This window comes from Centrocercus urophasianus, unplaced genomic scaffold (genome assembly GCF_019232065.1).
Source record: "Centrocercus urophasianus isolate 14NV4802_14NV808 unplaced genomic scaffold, USGS_Curo_1.0 seq_14, whole genome shotgun sequence".
NCBI lineage: Eukaryota > Metazoa > Chordata > Aves > Galliformes > Phasianidae > Centrocercus > Centrocercus urophasianus.
In genome coordinates, this window is record NW_024884586.1 from 51209344 (window position 1) to 51227265 (window position 17922).

The following is a 17922-nucleotide window of genomic DNA, read 5'->3' on the forward strand; positions in this document are numbered from 1 at the left end:
GCATAGAGACTTTTTTGGGTTATTATTCTACGATGCCAGGAAAGGCATTTCTGAGGTTTTTCTGAAATAGAGCCGAGAGGATAAAACCGCTGCTTCAGGCTTTGGGGGCTGAGCTGCAATCCCACGCTGCCCAAGGGAAGGCCAGCAGTGTCACGGGTGGGGCTGTGGGATGGGGTCTGGTGTGATGGGGTCTGGCGTGGGGCTGAGCACCCCTATCCCACAGGGATGGCGCCCGTGGGGACCGAGGCCGCCCCGTCCTGCCGGTGAGGTGCCCACTGCCCCCAGCCCAGCCCGGCCGTGCTGCCCACGATGAACAAGCTGCCCTTCCACAACAACCGAGTCATGCAGGACCGCCGCAGCGTGTGCATCTTCCTCCCCAACGACGACTCCCTCAACATCATCATCAACGTAAGCCTGTGGGCCCTGGGGTGCTCTTTTCCAAGCTCTCCTTTGGCTTCTGCTTTCGATTTTGAGCCCCTCGCCCTCTCCTTGCTGGAGAAACCCACATGGCACATCCCTCTGCATCAGCACTCCGCGCTCTCCAGCTTCTTGAACCGTGGGCACCGAGCACAAAATTCCCACACTTGGCTTCTTTCTTTAATTTGGTGCTCCCCAGTATTCCATTTTCTGCCCACTTTGGCTTGCTAACGGGGACTCACCTTTGGTCCCCATGGGAAACCAAGATCCGGATCCCAGCTGGTGACAGCGCTTGGGGACACGGCGGGGGTGGGTGCTGCCGTCCACGGTTTGCACCCAGGGCACACGTTTGCTTTCCACAGGTGAAGATCCTATGCCACGAGCTCCTCGTGCAGGTGTGTGACCTCCTGAGGCTGAAGGACTGCCACCTCTTTGGGCTCAGCGTCATCCAGAGTAAGTGTGGGGCTCACCCCATGGCCCCGGTGACAATGGGGACGCGTCGCGATGCTCACCCTGCCCAACTGCCCCCCAGACAATGAGCACGTCTACATGGACCTGGCCCAGAAACTCTACAAGTACTGCCCCAAGGAGTGGAAGAAGGAGGCCAGCAAGGTCAGCGGTGAGGTGTTGCATGGAGAGATGACGGCACTAAGGCCACCTCTGTCCCCGGCGCAGGTCACTGTCCCTGCGCAGCCGCGGGCTGGGGGTGGGCATGGTGCTGAGAGCCCCTTTGGGTGGTGTGGGGGGTGAAGGCAGCGCTCGGTGGCTGTCACCCCAGTGCCACCACGCCACGTGGGGACGTGTGGTGTGGAATCCTATTCCTCCCTTGTTTCCCAATGGGTGAAGGGATGGGATGGAATGGGACGGAGGAGGGATGGGGAATGTGGCTGCCAACCCGATGGGGTTTTCAAACCCAGCCTTTACGTTTTATAACTCCAAATCTCCTTTGTTTGTTGACATGAGGCAGATTTGGGGGGAAAATGAGAGGCGGTGGTAGGGAGGGGATTTGCCAAGACCAGCCCTTGTGCTGAGGGCAGCACTGGAGCCCGGTGTGTTGCGTGACACCAGGATGTCCTCAGGGACCCTGAATGTGTTCTGTGTTCCAGGGGATCGACCAGTTTGGCCCCCCCATGATCATCCACTTCCGAGTGCAGTACTACGTGGAGAACGGCCGGCTGATCAGGTGTGAGGCCGTGGCACTGCCAGAAAACCAGATTTCTGCAAAAGAAGTGGGAAATGGCACATCTTTCAGGAGTGTTCAGGCCCCCAGTGCTCACCCCTTTCTGTTAGCTCCGTTGTACTGTCTCTGTCCCTCCCCATCTGTGTGCCAAGTGACCCCTCTCCAGGAACACAGAAACCAACGGTGACCCTCCTCCTATCCCATAACAAAGACATTGTGGCACTGAGGGACGAGCATGCTGGGGATGGGCTGGGATTGGTCTTTTCCAACCTCAACAGTTCCATGATCCTGTGATTTTGGGGGTTGGGGACATCAGATTTAGGAGTTTATCACTCACGTGCCCAAAGCCAGGAGGGAGCTATCAGAAAACCATTGTCAGGTCTGCCCCCCTCTGGGACGTGCTGGGGACACGGTGGCCACGTGGGGATGCTTCTGTAGGGTTGTAGGGTTTTGTAGGGGTTTTGTGGGTCCTGGCTGCAAACTGCACAGCTGCTGGGGTCCCCTCCAGCATCCCCAAATTTCTCATCCCTGCAGTGACCGCACAGCACGGTACTACTACTACTGGCACCTGCGCAAGCAAGTGCTGCACTCGCAGTGTGTGCTGCGAGAGGAAGCCTATTTCCTGCTCACTGCCTTCGCCCTGCAAGCTGATCTGGGAGATTTCAAGCGCAACAAGCACTATGGGAAGTACTTTGAGCCTGAAGCCTATTTTCCTGCCTGGGTAAGTGAGGCTGTGGGGCTCGAGGCGTCTCCTACTGCTCTCTGCACTCTGCTTGCAGCAGAAGGGGTGATGCTGCTGTGTCCACACTTTGTGGTTATTAATAACCAGTGACAACTGTGGGGCTGCAAATAGCTGTAGGCGTGGGTTGGGGTTGGGCAGTAGCATCAGCACCGCTGATGGGGATTTCCCTGTGTTTGCTATGGGGTTGTTCACTGCGGGGCTGCCCTGCGTGCCAGCTGGCACTGTGGTGTCACTCGGCCGTCCCTACGTGTCCCCTGCAGTCTGTGCAGCCCTGGTGTCCCTGTGCACAGCCCATCCCCCAAACAAGCCCAGTTGTTAGCTGACCGGTACATCCATGACTTAAGGAGATGCAGCGATGGGCAGCACTTGCAATGCTCCAACACCAAAAAGCTGAGCCTTCCCCAGGGCGTCCCACAGCCCAGGCTGACGGGATGGGAAAATGAATAAAAGCTGTAGGTGCTGCTGCCTGCTTTGATTTATGATGAATATTCCTTGGCTTTGCCCCAGATCTGCCTGCTTTGCTGTTGTTTGTACTCATGACGGCTGCAGGGCTGTACCCCTGCCCTGTGGGAAGCCTGGTGTGTAGGAATGGCTAGTTCTGTGCTGCTGATGGGGTTTTTGCCACCAGAAGTTGAGCATTACAAGGACTGAGCCCTGCAAATCTCTGCAGCAGAAGGCTCTGCTCCGATTTTCCATTGCCATGGATGATCTTCTCATCTCCTTCAACCAGGTGGTGGCGAAGCGGGGCCGGGACTACATCCTGAAGCACATCCCCAACATGCACAAGGATCAGTTTGCCCTGACGGCCTCCGAAGCCCACCTTAAGTACATCAAGGAGGCCGTGCGGCTGGACGACGTGGCCGTGCACTACTACAGGCTGTACAAGGTAGGAGTGGGGCTGCTGCTCAGCCCTAACCCTGCCGTGGGCTGGTTGCCCCCCACCAGGCTGCCCACAGCCCCATCCAGCCTTTTATTCATCCCCAAGCCCAACCCCAGCCTTCCCCAGCCCACTGATTGTATCTCTCAGTCCAAATCCATGGCTCTGGATCACCTCCACGGACAGTGACCCCACCACTCCATAGGCAGCTGTGCCACTGCAGCACTGCTCTTTCAAAGCAGAAATGACTCCTAATATCCAACCTGAATCTCCCCTGGCACGACTTAAAGCCTTCTTTAAGTTCCTTCAGAGTTTCCTCCTTAGTTATGGACATTTTGGGGATGTGAGGTGGGACCAGCTGAGGATGCAACCTGCAGTGTGTGTGCATCATTAATTGTGCAAGCCCAGCATGCAACATCTGCTGCAGCAGGGGATGGGGAAACCAGAAGGGACAGCTGGGTTTTGGAGGCAGATTCATCCACTTTATCATAGAACCACAGAACGGCCCGGGTTGGAAGGGACCTCAAGGGTCACGAAGCTCCAACCCCCCTGTGCCATGCAGGGCCACCAACCTCCACATTTCACAGCAGCCCAGGCTGCCCAGGGCCCCATCCAACCTGGCCTTGAACACCTCCAGGGATGGACGGGGCATCACAGCCTCTCTGGGCAGCTGTTCCAGCACCTCACCACTCTCACAGCACACAACTTCCCCCTGACATCCAACCTAAACCTTCCCTCATTTGCACTTTATGGTACAAATTTAAAAGCATCTCATATTTCCCCTCAGGACAAGAGGGAGGTGGATGCATCGCTGACACTGGGGCTGACGACGCGGGGCATTCAGATCTTCCAGGTACGCAGCTCCTGCTCCCAGCTCCATCCCTGCAGGATGCCCCCACTACCACCCTCATCCACCTTTATCATTGAATCACAGAATCACAGAATGGCCTGGGTTGCACAGGAGCACAGTGCTCATCCAGCTCCAACCCCTGCTGTGTGCAGGTCACCAACCAGCAGCCCAGGCTGCCCAGAGCCACATCCAGCCTGGCCTTGAATGCCTGCAGGGATGGGGCATCCACAGCCTCCTTGGGCAACCTGTGCCAGTGCCTCACCACCCTCTATCTGCTTACAGAACCTGGACGAGGAGAAGCAGCTGCTCTATGACTTCCCCTGGACCAACGTGGGCAAACTGGTGTTTGTGGTGAGTGCGGAGCCGCGCACAGCAGCGCTGGTTTGTGGCGCGGCGCTCCGAAGGGACTGAGCTTCCCCATCTCCTGCACAGGGCAAGAAGTTTGAGATCCTTCCAGACGGGCTGCCCTCGGCCAGGAAGCTCATCTACTACACGGGCTGCCCGCTGCGCTCCCGCCACCTCCTGCAGCTGCTGAGCAGCAGCCACCGGCTGTACATGAACCTGCAGCCCGTGCTGCGGCAGGTCCGCAGGCTGGAGGAGAACGAGGGTAGGTGCCCAACGTTCCTGCCTGTGTGTGGATGTGGAGCTGCCCTGCGGGTTCCTGTGATGGTCCTGTTCTGATTCTGTCCGATCAGAAATGCTCCCCTGGCTGTGGTGGATGCCTGCAGACCCCTGGAAATGGTTGCATGCCCTGCTGTGGTCCCTGAGGGTCTCAGTGCTTCAGTGCAGTGTTCCCAGCCCTCTTGTCCCTTCCCCAAGCTCAGAAAGCCCTTGCACAAACATGAGATGGTCCTCCTCCTTCTCTTCCTCTTCTTTTTCTTCTTTCTCCTCCTCCTTTTTATCTTTGTCTTTACCTTCTCCTTCTCCCTGTCTTCTTCCTCCTTTTCTTCCAATTCCTCCTATTCCCCTTCCTTTCCTTATTCCTCCTGTTCCTCCTTTTCTTCCTCTTCCTCCTCCTTTCTCTCCCTTCTTCTTTTCCTCTTCCTTCCCTTCCTTTTCTTTCTCTCACTCCTTCTCTTCCTCTTCCTTATCTTCTACCTTTTTTCCCAATTCCTCCTATTTCTGCCCTCCCCCTTCCCTTTCCCCTTCCTCTCCCTCTCCCTCTCCCTTTCCCCTTCCTCTCCCTCTCCCTCTCCCTCTCCCTCTCCCTCTCCCTCTCCCTCTTCCTCTTCCTCTCCCTCTCCCTCTTCCTCTCCATCTTCTTTTTCTTCTTCCTCTTCCTTCTCTACCTTGTCTTCTTCCTCCTCTTCCTCCAATTCCTCCTTTTATTCTTCCTCCTTCTCTTCCTCCTCCTCTTCTTTCTCTTCTTCCTCCATCTTTCCCTCTTTCTCCTCCTCCTCCTTCTCTCCTTCTTCCTCCACTGAAGGAAGGACACAGCACAGAGCCCCGCAGGCCCAAAGCTCCTCACCCACCCCCAGCGGTCTCCAAATGCCATCAAGCAGGGCCGGCTCCCAGTGTACCACCCAGCTGGGTTTGGATCGTTGTCCCACGGTACCGGGGGGGCGCCTGGGTGCCACGTGTGCATTGTGTGTCCATCCTGACAGAGAAGAAGCAGTACCGCGAGTCGTACATCAGCGACACTCTGGACCTGGATATGGATCAGCTGGAGAAGCGTTCGCGTGCCAGCGGGAGCAGCGCCGGCAGCATCCGGCACAAGCGCCTGTCCCGGCACTCCACTGCCAGCCACAGCAGCTCCCACACCTCGGGCATCGAGGCTGACCCCAAACCCCGGGACGTGGGACCCGAGGACGCCGGCGTTCACCGCAAGCTGAAGACCTGCAGCTCCATGACCAGCCACGGCAGCTCCCACACCTCCGGGGTGGAGAGCGGGGGCAAGGAGCGGCTGGAGGAGGATCTGCAGGATGACGGTGAGAGACTGCAGGGTGTGCAAGTTGGGTGCCGGTGGGCTTGGTGGGAGGGAGGAGGGGAGGTGACCGTCCCCATGCCTCCTGGCACAGAGATCGAGATGCTGGTGGATGACCCGCGGGAGCTGGAGAGAGCCGGTGAGCTGGCGCTGGAGGTGAGCCCCGACATGTGTGTGTACATCACCGAGGACATGCTGCTGTCACGCAAGTTCAACGGGCACTCAGGTAATGCCTCCATAGAATAGGGGAATCACACAATAACCCTGAGTTGAAGGGATCCCTAAGAGTCATGGAGCCCTGCTTCAGGCTCCACACCAGGACCACCCAAAAATCAGACTGAGAGCGTTGTCCAAATGCTTCTTGAACTCTGGCAAGCTCAGTGTTTTTGGGAAACTGTTCCATGCCCACCTCCCTCTGGTGCAGCCTTTTCCTGACATCCAACCTGACCCTCCCCTTCACCTCTGCTCCTGCATCTCCTCCATCCTGTGAGATGCAGTGCTGGACAGACCAAAATTAGCATGAGCATTCCTTTGGGATGCAGGGAAAATCTGTCCCATGGCTGCAGGTGGAGATGAGGCGTATTCAGCCTGGTAGAACTGTAAAAATCTTGAGAAAGGTGGAGGTTTTCTTCAGGGGGGGATTCACTTTTTTGGGTGATGCTTATGGAAGTGAAGCACAAATCTGTGCAGGAAACCCCTGCGAGAAGGCATGGTTGGCCAATAAAGGTCAACAAGCAGGGGATAATGGGAGCCATCTGGGGACACAAGGGGACAAAGGTAGCATAGATGGAGCCATTGGGAATAATTTTAGATTTGGATGTCATTTTTGAGTGCCCTCCTCTCCCTCTGTTGAATATCCAAGCTGATGGGGCACAGCTGCCCAGCAGAGGTGGGGTCACCATCCCTGGAGATGTTCCAGAGCCGTAGAGACGTGGCACCGAGGGATGTGGGCTGTGGGCACGGTGGGGGGCAGCGGGTTGGGGATGGGGATCTCGGAGGTCTTTACCCACCTGGGTGATTCTGTGTTTCCACACAGGGCTGATCGTAAAGGAGCTCAGCTCCTCCACCTCCAGCTCCTCAGAGACGGTGGTGAAGCTCCGTGGGCAGAGCACCGACTCCTTACCCCAGGTGAGTGCCACCAGCGCTCCTCTCCCCCCTTCCTGACGGCATTTTGCAGCCCCCCGCACCCCTGACCGCCTTTCCCTCACGCAGACGGCGTGCAGGAAACCCAAAACGTCGACGGATCGGCACAGCCTGAGCCTGGACGACATCCGGCTCTACCAGAAGGACTTCCTGCAGCTGGCAGACCTGTGCCAGGACACGGCGCAGAGCTTCACCTTTGGCTGCGGCCACGGCCTCGGCGACGACGGCCTTTATTGCAACGGCTGCCTGGCCCGGCAGTGCCTCAACATCCAGGAGGGCTTCCCCGCCAAACGGACCAGCAAATACTTCTCACTGGACCTCACCCACGATGAAGTCCCTGAGTTTGTCGTCTGAGGGCGGTGGGGACGGCACCGGCTGCTGCCCAGGGGGGTCCGGGCCCCACCGAGCCCCACTGTGGCCAACCCCGACCCTCCCTGCCATGGGGACGGCCGAGCTCAGGGGGATGGGGATGGGTCCCTCAGCGTCCTTCTGCCTCTGGAAGTCGATGTGTGTGCATGAATCGTCTTGTTTCACCTCGGGGAAGCACGAGGAGCTCATCCGGCCGAAGCCAACCCGTGGTTTCCCAGTGGCAAAGATGGGGATCCTCCCCATACCCGACCCCTGTCCTTAGCGTTGCCACTGTCTGCTGGGAAGAAAATGCCAGACTGCTGCGTCCAAGTCAAGCCAAAGAGATGTAAATACCCCAAAGGCCAGTATGGGAAGCGAGAATCAAGCAATAAGCACCAGGGATGTCTGTGCATGGGGGAGCAACGCTGGAGCCCGGCTCTGAGCAGTGCTGCTCGGGGGCTTCGTGGAGCTTTGTTGTACAAAAACAAATCCAGAAACCAAAAACGCCCCCCAAAAAGGCAAAGGAGAGTGGAGAACGTCATCTGTAATAGTGTCACAATAATGCTTCCCGATGCATAGAAGCCACATATATAAATATATCAAAGTCCGTATGTTTATATATGTCTGGATCTTACAGACCCACCTTCGTTGTATTCCTGCTCCAAAATACCTTTGTAGAAAGGATATACGCCTCTCTCCAGCCAAGCATACAGACAATCATTTGTATTCCAAAGCACCAAGGGGAGAAAATGGACCTTCCCACTGAGGAGAGCACGTATGCAACCGCATTGGGAGCGCAGCTCTGCCCGCAGAGCTTTCTGTGCATCCTTCAGCCTTTATGGATCCAGGAGTTCTGCTCAGCGGTGATGTGTGCCCAGGAGGCAGCCGAGGTGTAACACTCAGTACAGGAGGGTGCGATGCAATGATCACAGCACAATGCCTTCTTAATTGAGATTTTTAATCAGAGTTTAGCGATCGACGGCCAAAGTTTTACCGTATTTTGATATACCACCTTTTTCTTTTTTTCTTTTTTTTTTTTTAAACTGGAAAGTTTTCTTATATATATAAATATATATAAATATATATATTGTTTTATAAATAAGCACAATCTTATTTTTCTAAGGAACGCTGGGGAGGGAGGGGGGATCGGTGCCCAAATAAAGCAGAGCAGAGCTGCGCTCAGCAGATGTTGTGTGCAGTGGGATGAGGTCCACTTGCAACCCAAAGCCATTCTGTGGCTCTGTGATCCAAGGGAATCTCCCGCTCTTGTTTTGGGGTTCCTCCTGAAGCACCCCAAAGCCTCCTGGGCGGTGGGATGGCTCTGACCCCGCATCCCAGGGTGGGATGTGAGGTGGGCAGGAAGGTGCCCCGCACTCATAGCCAGCCTCTGCGGGGGCAGAAGTGCATAAATCATTGCTCAGCAGTGCTCAGTGATGCTGGCAGATCCTCCAGCCCCAAAGCCAGGCTGTGGGATACAGAGATGCTGTTCATGCTGCTGCACGTGCCCGGGATGGGCGTTGGTGGCCTTTGGTACCGCTGGTCCTTCAGCAATAAGGAGCTGTGTGTCTGCAAACTGAATAGTCCTTTCTGTGAAAGGATCCTCCCATCGGGACGGCGTGAGAGCAAGTGGCTGTGTTACAAAATCAGAGGCCAAAAATTACAGCTGAAAGCATAGGGAACCCCAGGGCGACGTGGTTTTGTCACAGTGACCTTCGCCGTGTGCCTTGGGTGGCACGGCCAGAAATGACAATAAAGTGACTGCTGTTTGCATCGCTGTGCCTCGTGGAGGTCGGAGGAGCTCTGGCTCATAAAGAAGAGATGGGACGTGGAGGGATGCTGTGAGCGGGCCACATCTGTCGTGCTCTGCTCCAGCATGGCTGCTTTGGGACAGGCAGGTTTGGTGTCCCCAGCCCTGTCCCCATCCCCAGCCCTGACCCAAGTGGTGGCATTTGCTGCCATCCTGTGGCACCTCTGGGTGGCAGCTGGGCCGAATCCCTGTCCCCATCCCCCGTAGGGCCTCGAGGACAGCAGCCACCAGTGCGATGAGCACGGCCGTTCTCTGCTCTGGCTCATACAAGGTCTCCATCTCGCACTGTGCTGGCTGTGTCCCATTGCTTTGAGATTGTCACAGGTGCCATCCCACTGCCAGCGGGTCCCTGAGCCTGTTTCCAACCCTGGGGAGCAGTGAGTGTTCATTCCATGAACCAGCTTTTCCTTATCCTTTGCTGGAAGGGGGTGTGTATGGGGAGGGGACGTGGGGTATCTGGAGCAGCAGTGAGCTGAGCACCCAGGTTGGAACTAAGTGATCTTTGAGGTCCCTTCCAACCCCATTCTGTGAGTCTGTGACTTGATTCTAAGATGATGAAGGTACGAAGTTACGATGGTGATAAAGACAGGAGGATAACGAGGACGAAGAGATGAAGGTGATGAAGATGAAAATGAGGACATTCCATGGCAGGAGGCTGCCATTGCACAGGCTGCACCTATTCACAGCAGGCTCCAAAAATTGTGGCATGTTATCAGAAACCCCCATTTTCTCCATAAGAATCATTGGTGGGAGTGTGCCCAGAGGAGGGCAGCGTGGTGGGCTCTCAGTTGCTGACTGCCACCTTCTGCTGGTGTGGGATTCTCACAGTTAATTGCAGTATGCAGAAGGGGTGAGCATGAGGCAGCAAGCAGTGGTAGGGCTGCACTGCTGACATGGAACAGGTTGCCCAAGGAGGCTGTGGATGCCCCATCCCTGCAGACATTCAAGGCCAGGCTGGATGTGGCTCTGGGCAGCCTGGGCTGCTGGTTGGCGACCTGCACACAGCAGGGGTTGGGACTGGATGAGCACTGTGCTCCTGTGCAACCCAGGCCATGCTGTGATTCTATGACATCTGACAGCTTGTCCCTATTGCTCCTTCCTAACCCCATGGAGAGGGCTCTTCCCATTTCCACCCCATGCAGCCTCACACCAGCGCTCTCTTTGGGATGCTCTCATGTCCCAGCTGCCAGTTTGACACTTTCACAAGTTCTAGCTGTCACAGAGAAGCTCACATTCCATCTCCAGTTGCCTCCATTCCAGACTTGGCATCTCCTGTCATCGTTCTGGCAGCCTGGCTGGCTGAGGATTTGAGATCTGCAGCTCGACGACGTGCAAACGCCACCTCCCTGGCAGGAGGGCTGACAATCTCTGCATCAAACCCAAGCGAGAGAGTCGACGTGGAACTGGTCACAGCCACGGATCAGCCATTGGGAAAAGCTGATTTCAAGTCAAATAATAATGATAATAATAATTCCCATCTAAGATCCAAATTAGAAGCGCTTGGAATGTGAACCATTGGGACTAAGTGGGAAGCCAAGCACAAAAAGATGCAGTTTAAGAAGGCGAAAACGCTGTGGCAGCGCTATTTTAGTTTTGCTGCTTGGGTGCTTCTCTCTGGGGTCTCGTGCTGGGGGCACCCTTGGGTGCTGCTGGGGGCAGCCCCAGCCTCTCCCAGTGGCTGCCGACCTCAGCCTGCGGCTCATCGCCCCTCCTTCCAGGAAATGTGCATGGGGAGACCATGTGCAGCCTGCAACCCTGTTATGGGTGTGATAAAGGGGGTTTGGGGTTTAATAACAGGGTTTATGGGCTTGACAAGAGGGCTCATCCAGTGCATCCCAAAATTCAACCCCTAGGCACCTGAGGTGAACCCACATCCGGGGTGTTGGAGGTCATTTTGGGGTCCAGATGGAGGAAATACATGATCTTATAAAGAAGTTAACCAGCTCCCCATATCCTAAAAAGATCCTAATCCTAAAATCTGGGCATCGGGGCTTAAAGATTTAACAATAATGTATGTAAAATGAGGAATTACTGGAGGCACAAGTAGGGGCTGGAGGTTGGAAAGGGCTCAGGAGGGCAGAGGACCCCTAGGAGGGGGAAAATAGGGGATCCTGGGAGATGTGGGGGCAATAGAGGGAAGGCTTGGGGGGTGATGGGGTGCAGGATGTGGTGTGGTTTCGGAGCGGAGCGATGGTGGGGATGGGGTGTGATAAGGTGTGGTGTGGGGGTGTGATAAGGTGCAGGAGTGTGAGGGGAAGAAGGGGGTGAGGGGACGCAGGGGGGGTTATGGGGGTACAGGAGGGTGGGATGGGCTGCAGGGCTGCTTTGGGGAAGGATGCCGCTGTGTGACGGGGCTGCAGGAAGCGGGGTGGGCGCATAGCGGGTGGTGGAGTCGGTTTTGGGCAGAGGGAGGGAAATGGGGCAGGAGGAGGGGAAGGGCAGCCCAGAGCGCAGCGGGGCTGCAGAAAACGGGGATAGCGGAGGAGAGGGGGCTCGGGGTGAGGAGAAGGGGAGGGGACAGGAGGGAGAGCAGCAGCAGAGGGAGGAGGAGGAGGAGGAGGAGGAGGAGGAAGTCGGGGCCGAGCCGCTTCCTGTAGGCAGAGGGATGAGCGCAGACAAAGCTGGGTGGGGACTCGCCGCTCCGGGCTGCTGCTGACCGCCCCTCTGCCTCCAGCCCTCATCCCTTCTCCATCCATCCCTCCATCCATCCCTCCATCCGTCCGTCCGTCCGACCGCCGCCGCCCCGCTGGGAGAGCAGGGGCAGCACCGCCCGCAGGTACGGGGAGAGCCGGGGGGCAACGGGAGCGGGGCTGGGGGGCAGCGGGCGCGCACGGAGCGCGCACATCTGGGCGATCCCATGGCAGCGCCATCCTTCGCGGCCCAAACCGCTTCCTGATTATTGTCCCCCAAAAGGCGATCCTCCCACCCCGACCCCGGCTTTCATCACCCCGTCATTGCTCGCGTTGGATGCCCCGCGGGGACCCCGGCACCCCGCACAGCCCGTAGCCCCAACACGGATGGGTGCTGCAGGGCTGGTGCTGCCCCAGCGCTCAGCCCCCAGCAAAGCTCAACGGGGGCTGATCCTCACTTAATCAACTGATTTGCCATCACATGAACGGCTTTTTCTCGGGATGAATAAGACGTAGTGTTCTCCTTTTTATTTTTTTTTCTCCCTCTCCCACCCCCTGCAAAGGGCTTTCCCTGCCCCAAATCCCTCTGGCTGGGATGGATCTGCCCCCGGCACGGCTTAAGGAGGGGGTATTTGGGGTGCCCCATCCCCACCTGCTGCCCCACCCCACCACCCCCATTCTCTCAATGGCTGGGATTTCAATGGGAGTTCGGATTTTCCCCGCTGTGGCCATGCAGCAGGAAGCAGCACAGATCGTGCAAGGTTGCAGGAAAAGTAACCATGGCAAAGGCACCGTGTGCCCAGGCAGCTCCCTGCTGTGCCCAGGGACTGGGGAGTCGTAGAATAGAATCATAAAAATGGTCCGAGGTCCCCTGTGCCAGAGGGAGAGGAATCCAGCCCCAAACTTGAATCTTCTTGCAGGAAAATGGATTTCTAACGAAGGAAAAACTTGAATCTCAGCTCCCCACTTATGAGTCTCTGATAAACTCAGGGTGTGCTGCCCCAGTGGTAATGGGGGTGGGAGCACAGGGCAGCGCTGTGCCCCGTCGTCGTAGCCTTGTGTGCAATGCTTGTGGCTTTGCTCTACTGTTTGTTTCCCACTGGACAGACCCCAAATCCCCATTGCACCGCCTGGGGTCGGGGCATGTCCCCTTGGCATCAGGCTAGACCCAGGCAGGGGGATTTTTCCTCCTAACTGGATTTCCCTCCATGCAGCTGGAGGCTGCGATGCTAATCCTCTTTTCTGCCATATGGCCGCTGGCTGGATTGAAATATGACTCAATTAATTATTGCCAGGAAAACCCCGGGGTGAAGTCTTTCTCCAGGAGGATGCTCAGAGGCTCTCCGGGCGTTGTTTTCCCACCCCATGCCACAGGCTATGGGGTCAGATTGTTCCCTTCCCACCCATTCTGGGGCTTTTCTTGCCATTTCCATCCCCTTGCTGCCTTATGCCACCTGTGACACAAGCACGGCGATCTCCCCCCCATCTGAATCCCAGCCCCAGGGGCTGGCATCGTGCTCCTTGGGGTCAGGGCACAGCATCCCAGAGCAATGCGGGCAGCGCTGCCGGAGAAACCCAATGATGAGGCTTGTTGCCAATCCCCAACCCAGCCAACACCTCCACCACCCGATGCTGGAGCTCAGTGCACGGCAACGTCTCCAACTTGGCACGGCACGGCGCTGCCTTTCCCGCCCTGCCCCACTGATGCACCCGCCTGGATTTTGCTGCTTTGGCCTCAAAACGGCGGCGGCCGAGGCATCACTTCTCCCTTTGAAAACCCGTGAGTCATGGGAGGAGGGAAGGCATCGCCGCGCACGCAGTTTCCATAGCAATTGGGACTGGAGAGGCGGCACCCAACCCGCGGCCCTACAAACGCCGCCTGGTCCCACCGGCGCTGCTGGAGGGCTATGGAGCCCAATCCCACACCGGTTCCAGGGAGGGGTCATAGCTGGGCCTCCCCATTTCCATTTTGGGGTTAGAAATCAGGGGACAGCCGTGGGAAAAGCATCATTTTTGGCATGAGTTGTGTCAGTGCTCAGCGGGACGTCTCCTTGTGCCTGGAGCGGGATCAGAGCGAGCGCTCATGGCACGCACGAGTGGGAGGGGCGAGCAAAGGAACCAGGGTGTGGGGTTAATTTTCTTGCTTCTCAGCCTCTTTTCTGGCTGTTTTATCCCTCTGGGTGGCAGCTGGGGGGAGGGGATGGCTGGGAAGGCAGCGGGGTGCTGCATCCCGGACCATGGGATGCCATGGGATTCTATGGGGTGCCATGGGATGCAATGCAGAGCGTCCTTGCATGAGCTGCACGTGTGAAGGATGAGGTCTGAAATAACGCATCTCCTCCATTTCGTGCAGCCAAAATCATTTATTTTCCACATAGCGAGTAGAGAAAAAATAATAACCCGAGAAATCTCCTGAAATGGCATTGTACCAAACCTTACACCTCCCCACCTTGCTGCTTGTTGGTAACAGCGCTGACAGCTCTTGGGCAGCAGCAGCTGGGTGAGATGCAGGGAGTGGCAACCACAGTGCATTTAAAGGGCACCGTGAAAGGACCTCTCCATCCCCAGCACTGTGCTTGGGGGCACTGATGATGGTCTGGGTGTGCTTCACCCAGGGACAGGAGCAGCACCGTGGTATCTGTGCACTGTTTGAGGCAACACACGTTGTGCTCAGTGGATCAACTCCTTGAGCTGAGCTGCTGTCTTGATTTAACAAGCTTAGCGCCCTCCTTGCATGGGAAGGAAAGTTAGCTCTGTGCCTTCTGTAATGCTCCCTGGGAGCTGCTCTTCCTGGGTCTGTGAGAGGGCTGTAACTCAGCTTCTCCGTGCCTTTGGAGCTCATCAAGCATCCTGAGCAACAAACACCATGCAATGGGAAAAATAAAACCCATCACAGCACAAGATATTCCTACTGCAGCTCCCGGCAGACCCCGCTGTGCTGCTGCCTCACCCCAGCGCGCTGCCCTGCACCGCTCCTGCTGCAGCATCCTCCCTCCTGGGGCTGCAAAGTTCCACCACAACAGAGCTGAGGGTTGAAGCCTTGCAGGGATATGAGCCACGAGCAGTTCTGCTTGAGGGAGTTGTGCTGGGAGAGAGCCTGGAGTTGAAGAATGGGATCAGCTCCTTGGTGCGGGCGCTTCCCCGGCTGGCACGTTGGGGAACACGCTGACAGTGCCTGGATGGATTCATGGCACTAATTATAGGGCTTGTCAGTGCTGTCGTGTCAGTGCTGCTGTGTTGGGAAAGCTGTGCTTCTTCAGTGATGGGAATAGGGACAGATTCTGCAGTTGCATCATTCCCCATGTCTCAACCCATGTCCCATATCCCAACCAATATCCCATGTCCCAAACCATGTCCCGTGTTTCAGCCAATGACCCATGTCCCAACCAATATCCTGTGTCCCACGTCTCAATCCATGTCCCAGCCAATATCCCACGTCCCAACCCATGTCCCATATCCCAACCAATATCCCATGTCCCAACCCATGTCCCATATCCCAACCAATAACCCATGTTCCAACCCATGTCCATGTTTTAGCCAATGTCCCATGTCCCATATCCCAACCAATATCCCGTGTCCCATGTCCCAACCCACGTCCCAACTCACATCCCATGTCCCAACCCATGTCCCAACTCACATCCCATGCCCCAACCCATGTCCCATGTCCCAACCCATAGACATAGGGCCCCTAGGGCAGGCAGGGTGTTCCATGGCAGTGTTGGAGAATTGTGCTTCTTAGGCCATTCTCTGTCAGAAGTGAGATGTTCAGCCACATTTTTTGGTGGTTTTGTAGGGAATTAGCTGCAGCAAGAAGGAGGGAAGCGAGGTGCAGGATAGGGTGCTGCAGGTGGGTGCCTATACCCCATGGCACTGTAGGGTCTGGGTGTCTGGGTGCTTTCCTACACTCTGGAATCACTGCATCGCTGGTTCCAAACCTTCCTGCGTCCTCTTGGAGAAACAGCAGCACATCTGAGCCCCCCCAGGCACAAAGCAATGGGAGAAATTCTCTGTCCCTGGATTTTGAGCTGGGTAGTGGTGTCTGTCCAAGGGTGTTATCTTGGGAATTGCCTTTGAGCAGCTTTGGGGAGTCCTGAAGCATGTCCTAAATGCACCAGGAGCTGCACAAAGCCTATCAGGTGAACCAGTTCCCTCTGTAGCTGCTTGGAGCACAACTCATTACGCTCCCTGCTCTTCCTTCTTATCTCATGGAGCCTCTCACATAGAGCTCTCACACAGAGCTGTGCTGGGTGTTGCTGTGACTGCACCCACTCGTTGGCTCCACACACACTTTGGGATGTCCATGCTCCCTCCTGGGGTCCCAGTGACCGTGCAAAACCCACCTCACTGTCATATTTCTGAGCTGGAGGCTTTGATTCTACAGGATGCTCTGCTGGCACGTTGTGCCTTGTTTTATGGTTAACACTGGCTCCCAGTGCTCCTCCCTGCCTGGCTCTTGGCTTTGACCCGTTTTGACTGGAGCCGGGTGGGGAGAATGGGGGGATGCAACACCTCAGAGGTCACCGTCCACAAGAAACACGGAGACGTGGCACTGAGATACGTGGTGGGGTGGCTTGAGCTTGGGCTTGGAGATCTCGGAGGTCTTTTCCAACCTGAATGGCTCTATGAGAGGAATGGGCTGTTCTGTAAATGGATGTCAGGCCAAAGGGTAAATGATGGCGGTGCTGGGATGCTGTGCTATGGCAAGGAATTCCAACTGAGATTTTGGCTTCTGCCAGGCTGGGATGCGTTGACCCAAGAGCAGGTGGCCATGGGAAGAGCTGCCCAAGGATCTGCCCCTTCATTTTCATGGAATCCTAAACTGGATTGCTTTGGAATGGACCTCAAAATTGTCCTCTCCAGTGCAGAATATTCAGTGTTTCTATGATTCGGTGATTTAGGCTGGACTTTTCTGGTCCATCCACCGTGAGTTCCAGGATCATGTTAACAGCCACTTTCCTTTTGTGGCAAGGGAAACCTGTCCAAGTCTTCTCCACACAGCTCTGGGGGCTCCTCCCCCCTTGTTTGGGGTCCTTTGGGGCCAGCAGCCCTCCACAATCTGTCAAAAATACTCACAGCTCTTCCCATCAGCTCTAGGATTGTGTCTGCACCTGGAGGAGCTCCTCTCTTACTGGAAAGGCTTGAGCATTGGCAGGGTCCTGTGTGAGCCCATGGCCTGGGTAGGACCTATGAAGAGCTGGTGGCCTCAGGACCTGTGTCCCAGCCTGCCCCAAGGACAGCATTTCCAAAGGGCTTTTTGTTCAATTATTTAATGCTGGCCTGTCTGTGCTCCATCCATTGTATTTTTAATGCTGTGATGGTGTTTGTGCGGTGCTCAGAGTGCTGGTACCATCAAAATACGTTGCATTATTTATCAGCTGATTTAATATAATTGCTGCTCAGCCTGGCGTCCTCACCAGGGGCTGGATCCATGTCTGCTGCTTCCTGGCTGATGCCGGAGGGGGAACGCAGCCACCCCCAGGAGGCACAGACAGCAAATGAGGGACATGCTGATGGGTTTTGAGCCTGTATCTGAGCCCTGTGTAAATGCTCCCATCAATGGCTCCCATCAAAAACTTAGTCTGGCTTGGAAGGGATGCTGCTCCTTCATCCTACATGTAGCTGAAGCCCAGCTTCCAAAAGAGCAGCTGGCTTCGGTGGTTTCTGCAGCTCAGGCTGGCAGCGATACAGGGAGCAGCAGCAAGACGGATGCTGAGGAGCCAGTGGGCAGGGGAAGATGAAATGAACTGGCTGCAGGTTGTTCTGAGTGGCTGAGGAGAGGGGGGTGGGCATGGGTGGAATAACTGAGGCATGTGGGGTGTGCAGCACGGCCAGGGTGAGAGCTGTGGGTCCCATCCGGCCATGCATTTGTCATGTGTCTTCATCCCCACTGCAGCGTGGGATGGAAGGATGGATGGAAGGAGGGAGTGGAGGAGGGAGAAAGAGAGGGAGAGATGGAGGGATGGAGGGATGGATGGATGGATGGATGGATGGATGGATGGATGGA

The 17922-nt window shown here is 56.2% G+C and overlaps 2 protein-coding genes across 3 annotated transcripts in view; both read left to right on the plus strand.

Moving 5' to 3' along the window:
- The first annotated feature begins 223 nt into the window (after nucleotides 1-223).
- Nucleotides 224-8526, plus strand: FRMD6 (FERM domain containing 6). 2 transcript variants are annotated; one of them, XM_042814759.1, is made up of 13 exons: nucleotides 224-408; nucleotides 780-870; nucleotides 950-1092; nucleotides 1524-1600; nucleotides 2132-2318; nucleotides 3070-3225; nucleotides 4004-4069; nucleotides 4349-4417; nucleotides 4499-4673; nucleotides 5671-5994; nucleotides 6085-6216; nucleotides 7027-7118; nucleotides 7203-8526. In XM_042814759.1, exons 1-13 carry the CDS (start codon nucleotides 310-312, stop codon nucleotides 7485-7487), a joined length of 1896 nt encoding a protein of 631 aa, XP_042670693.1. In that variant the 5' UTR covers nucleotides 224-309; the 3' UTR covers nucleotides 7488-8526. The 2 variants fall into 2 exon arrangements, with proteins under 2 accessions (XP_042670693.1, XP_042670694.1); XM_042814760.1 differs by having other exon boundaries at nucleotides 950-1029.
- Nucleotides 8527-11893: 3367 nt separating this feature from the next.
- The window catches only part of GNG2 (G protein subunit gamma 2), a 16017-nt gene continuing 9988 nt past the window's right edge, over nucleotides 11894-17922 (plus strand). The window contains exon 1 of the mRNA XM_042814658.1: nucleotides 11894-12064. The gene's annotated coding sequence lies outside the window, so the exon portion shown is untranslated. The remainder of the gene's footprint in view (nucleotides 12065-17922) is intronic.

Excerpts from the sequence above, each read along its gene's own strand:
- FRMD6 (XM_042814759.1), top strand. The coding sequence starts at position 310 with ATGAACAAGCTGCCCTTCCACAACAACCGAGTCATGCAGGACCGCCGC. Across the intron at positions 1,093-1,523 it reads CACCTCTGTCCCCGGCGCAG|GGGATCGACCAGTTTGGCCC; the intron begins GTCACTGTCCCT and ends TCTGTGTTCCAG. Across the intron at positions 7,119-7,202 it reads GCACCGACTCCTTACCCCAG|ACGGCGTGCAGGAAACCCAA; the intron begins GTGAGTGCCACC and ends TCCCTCACGCAG.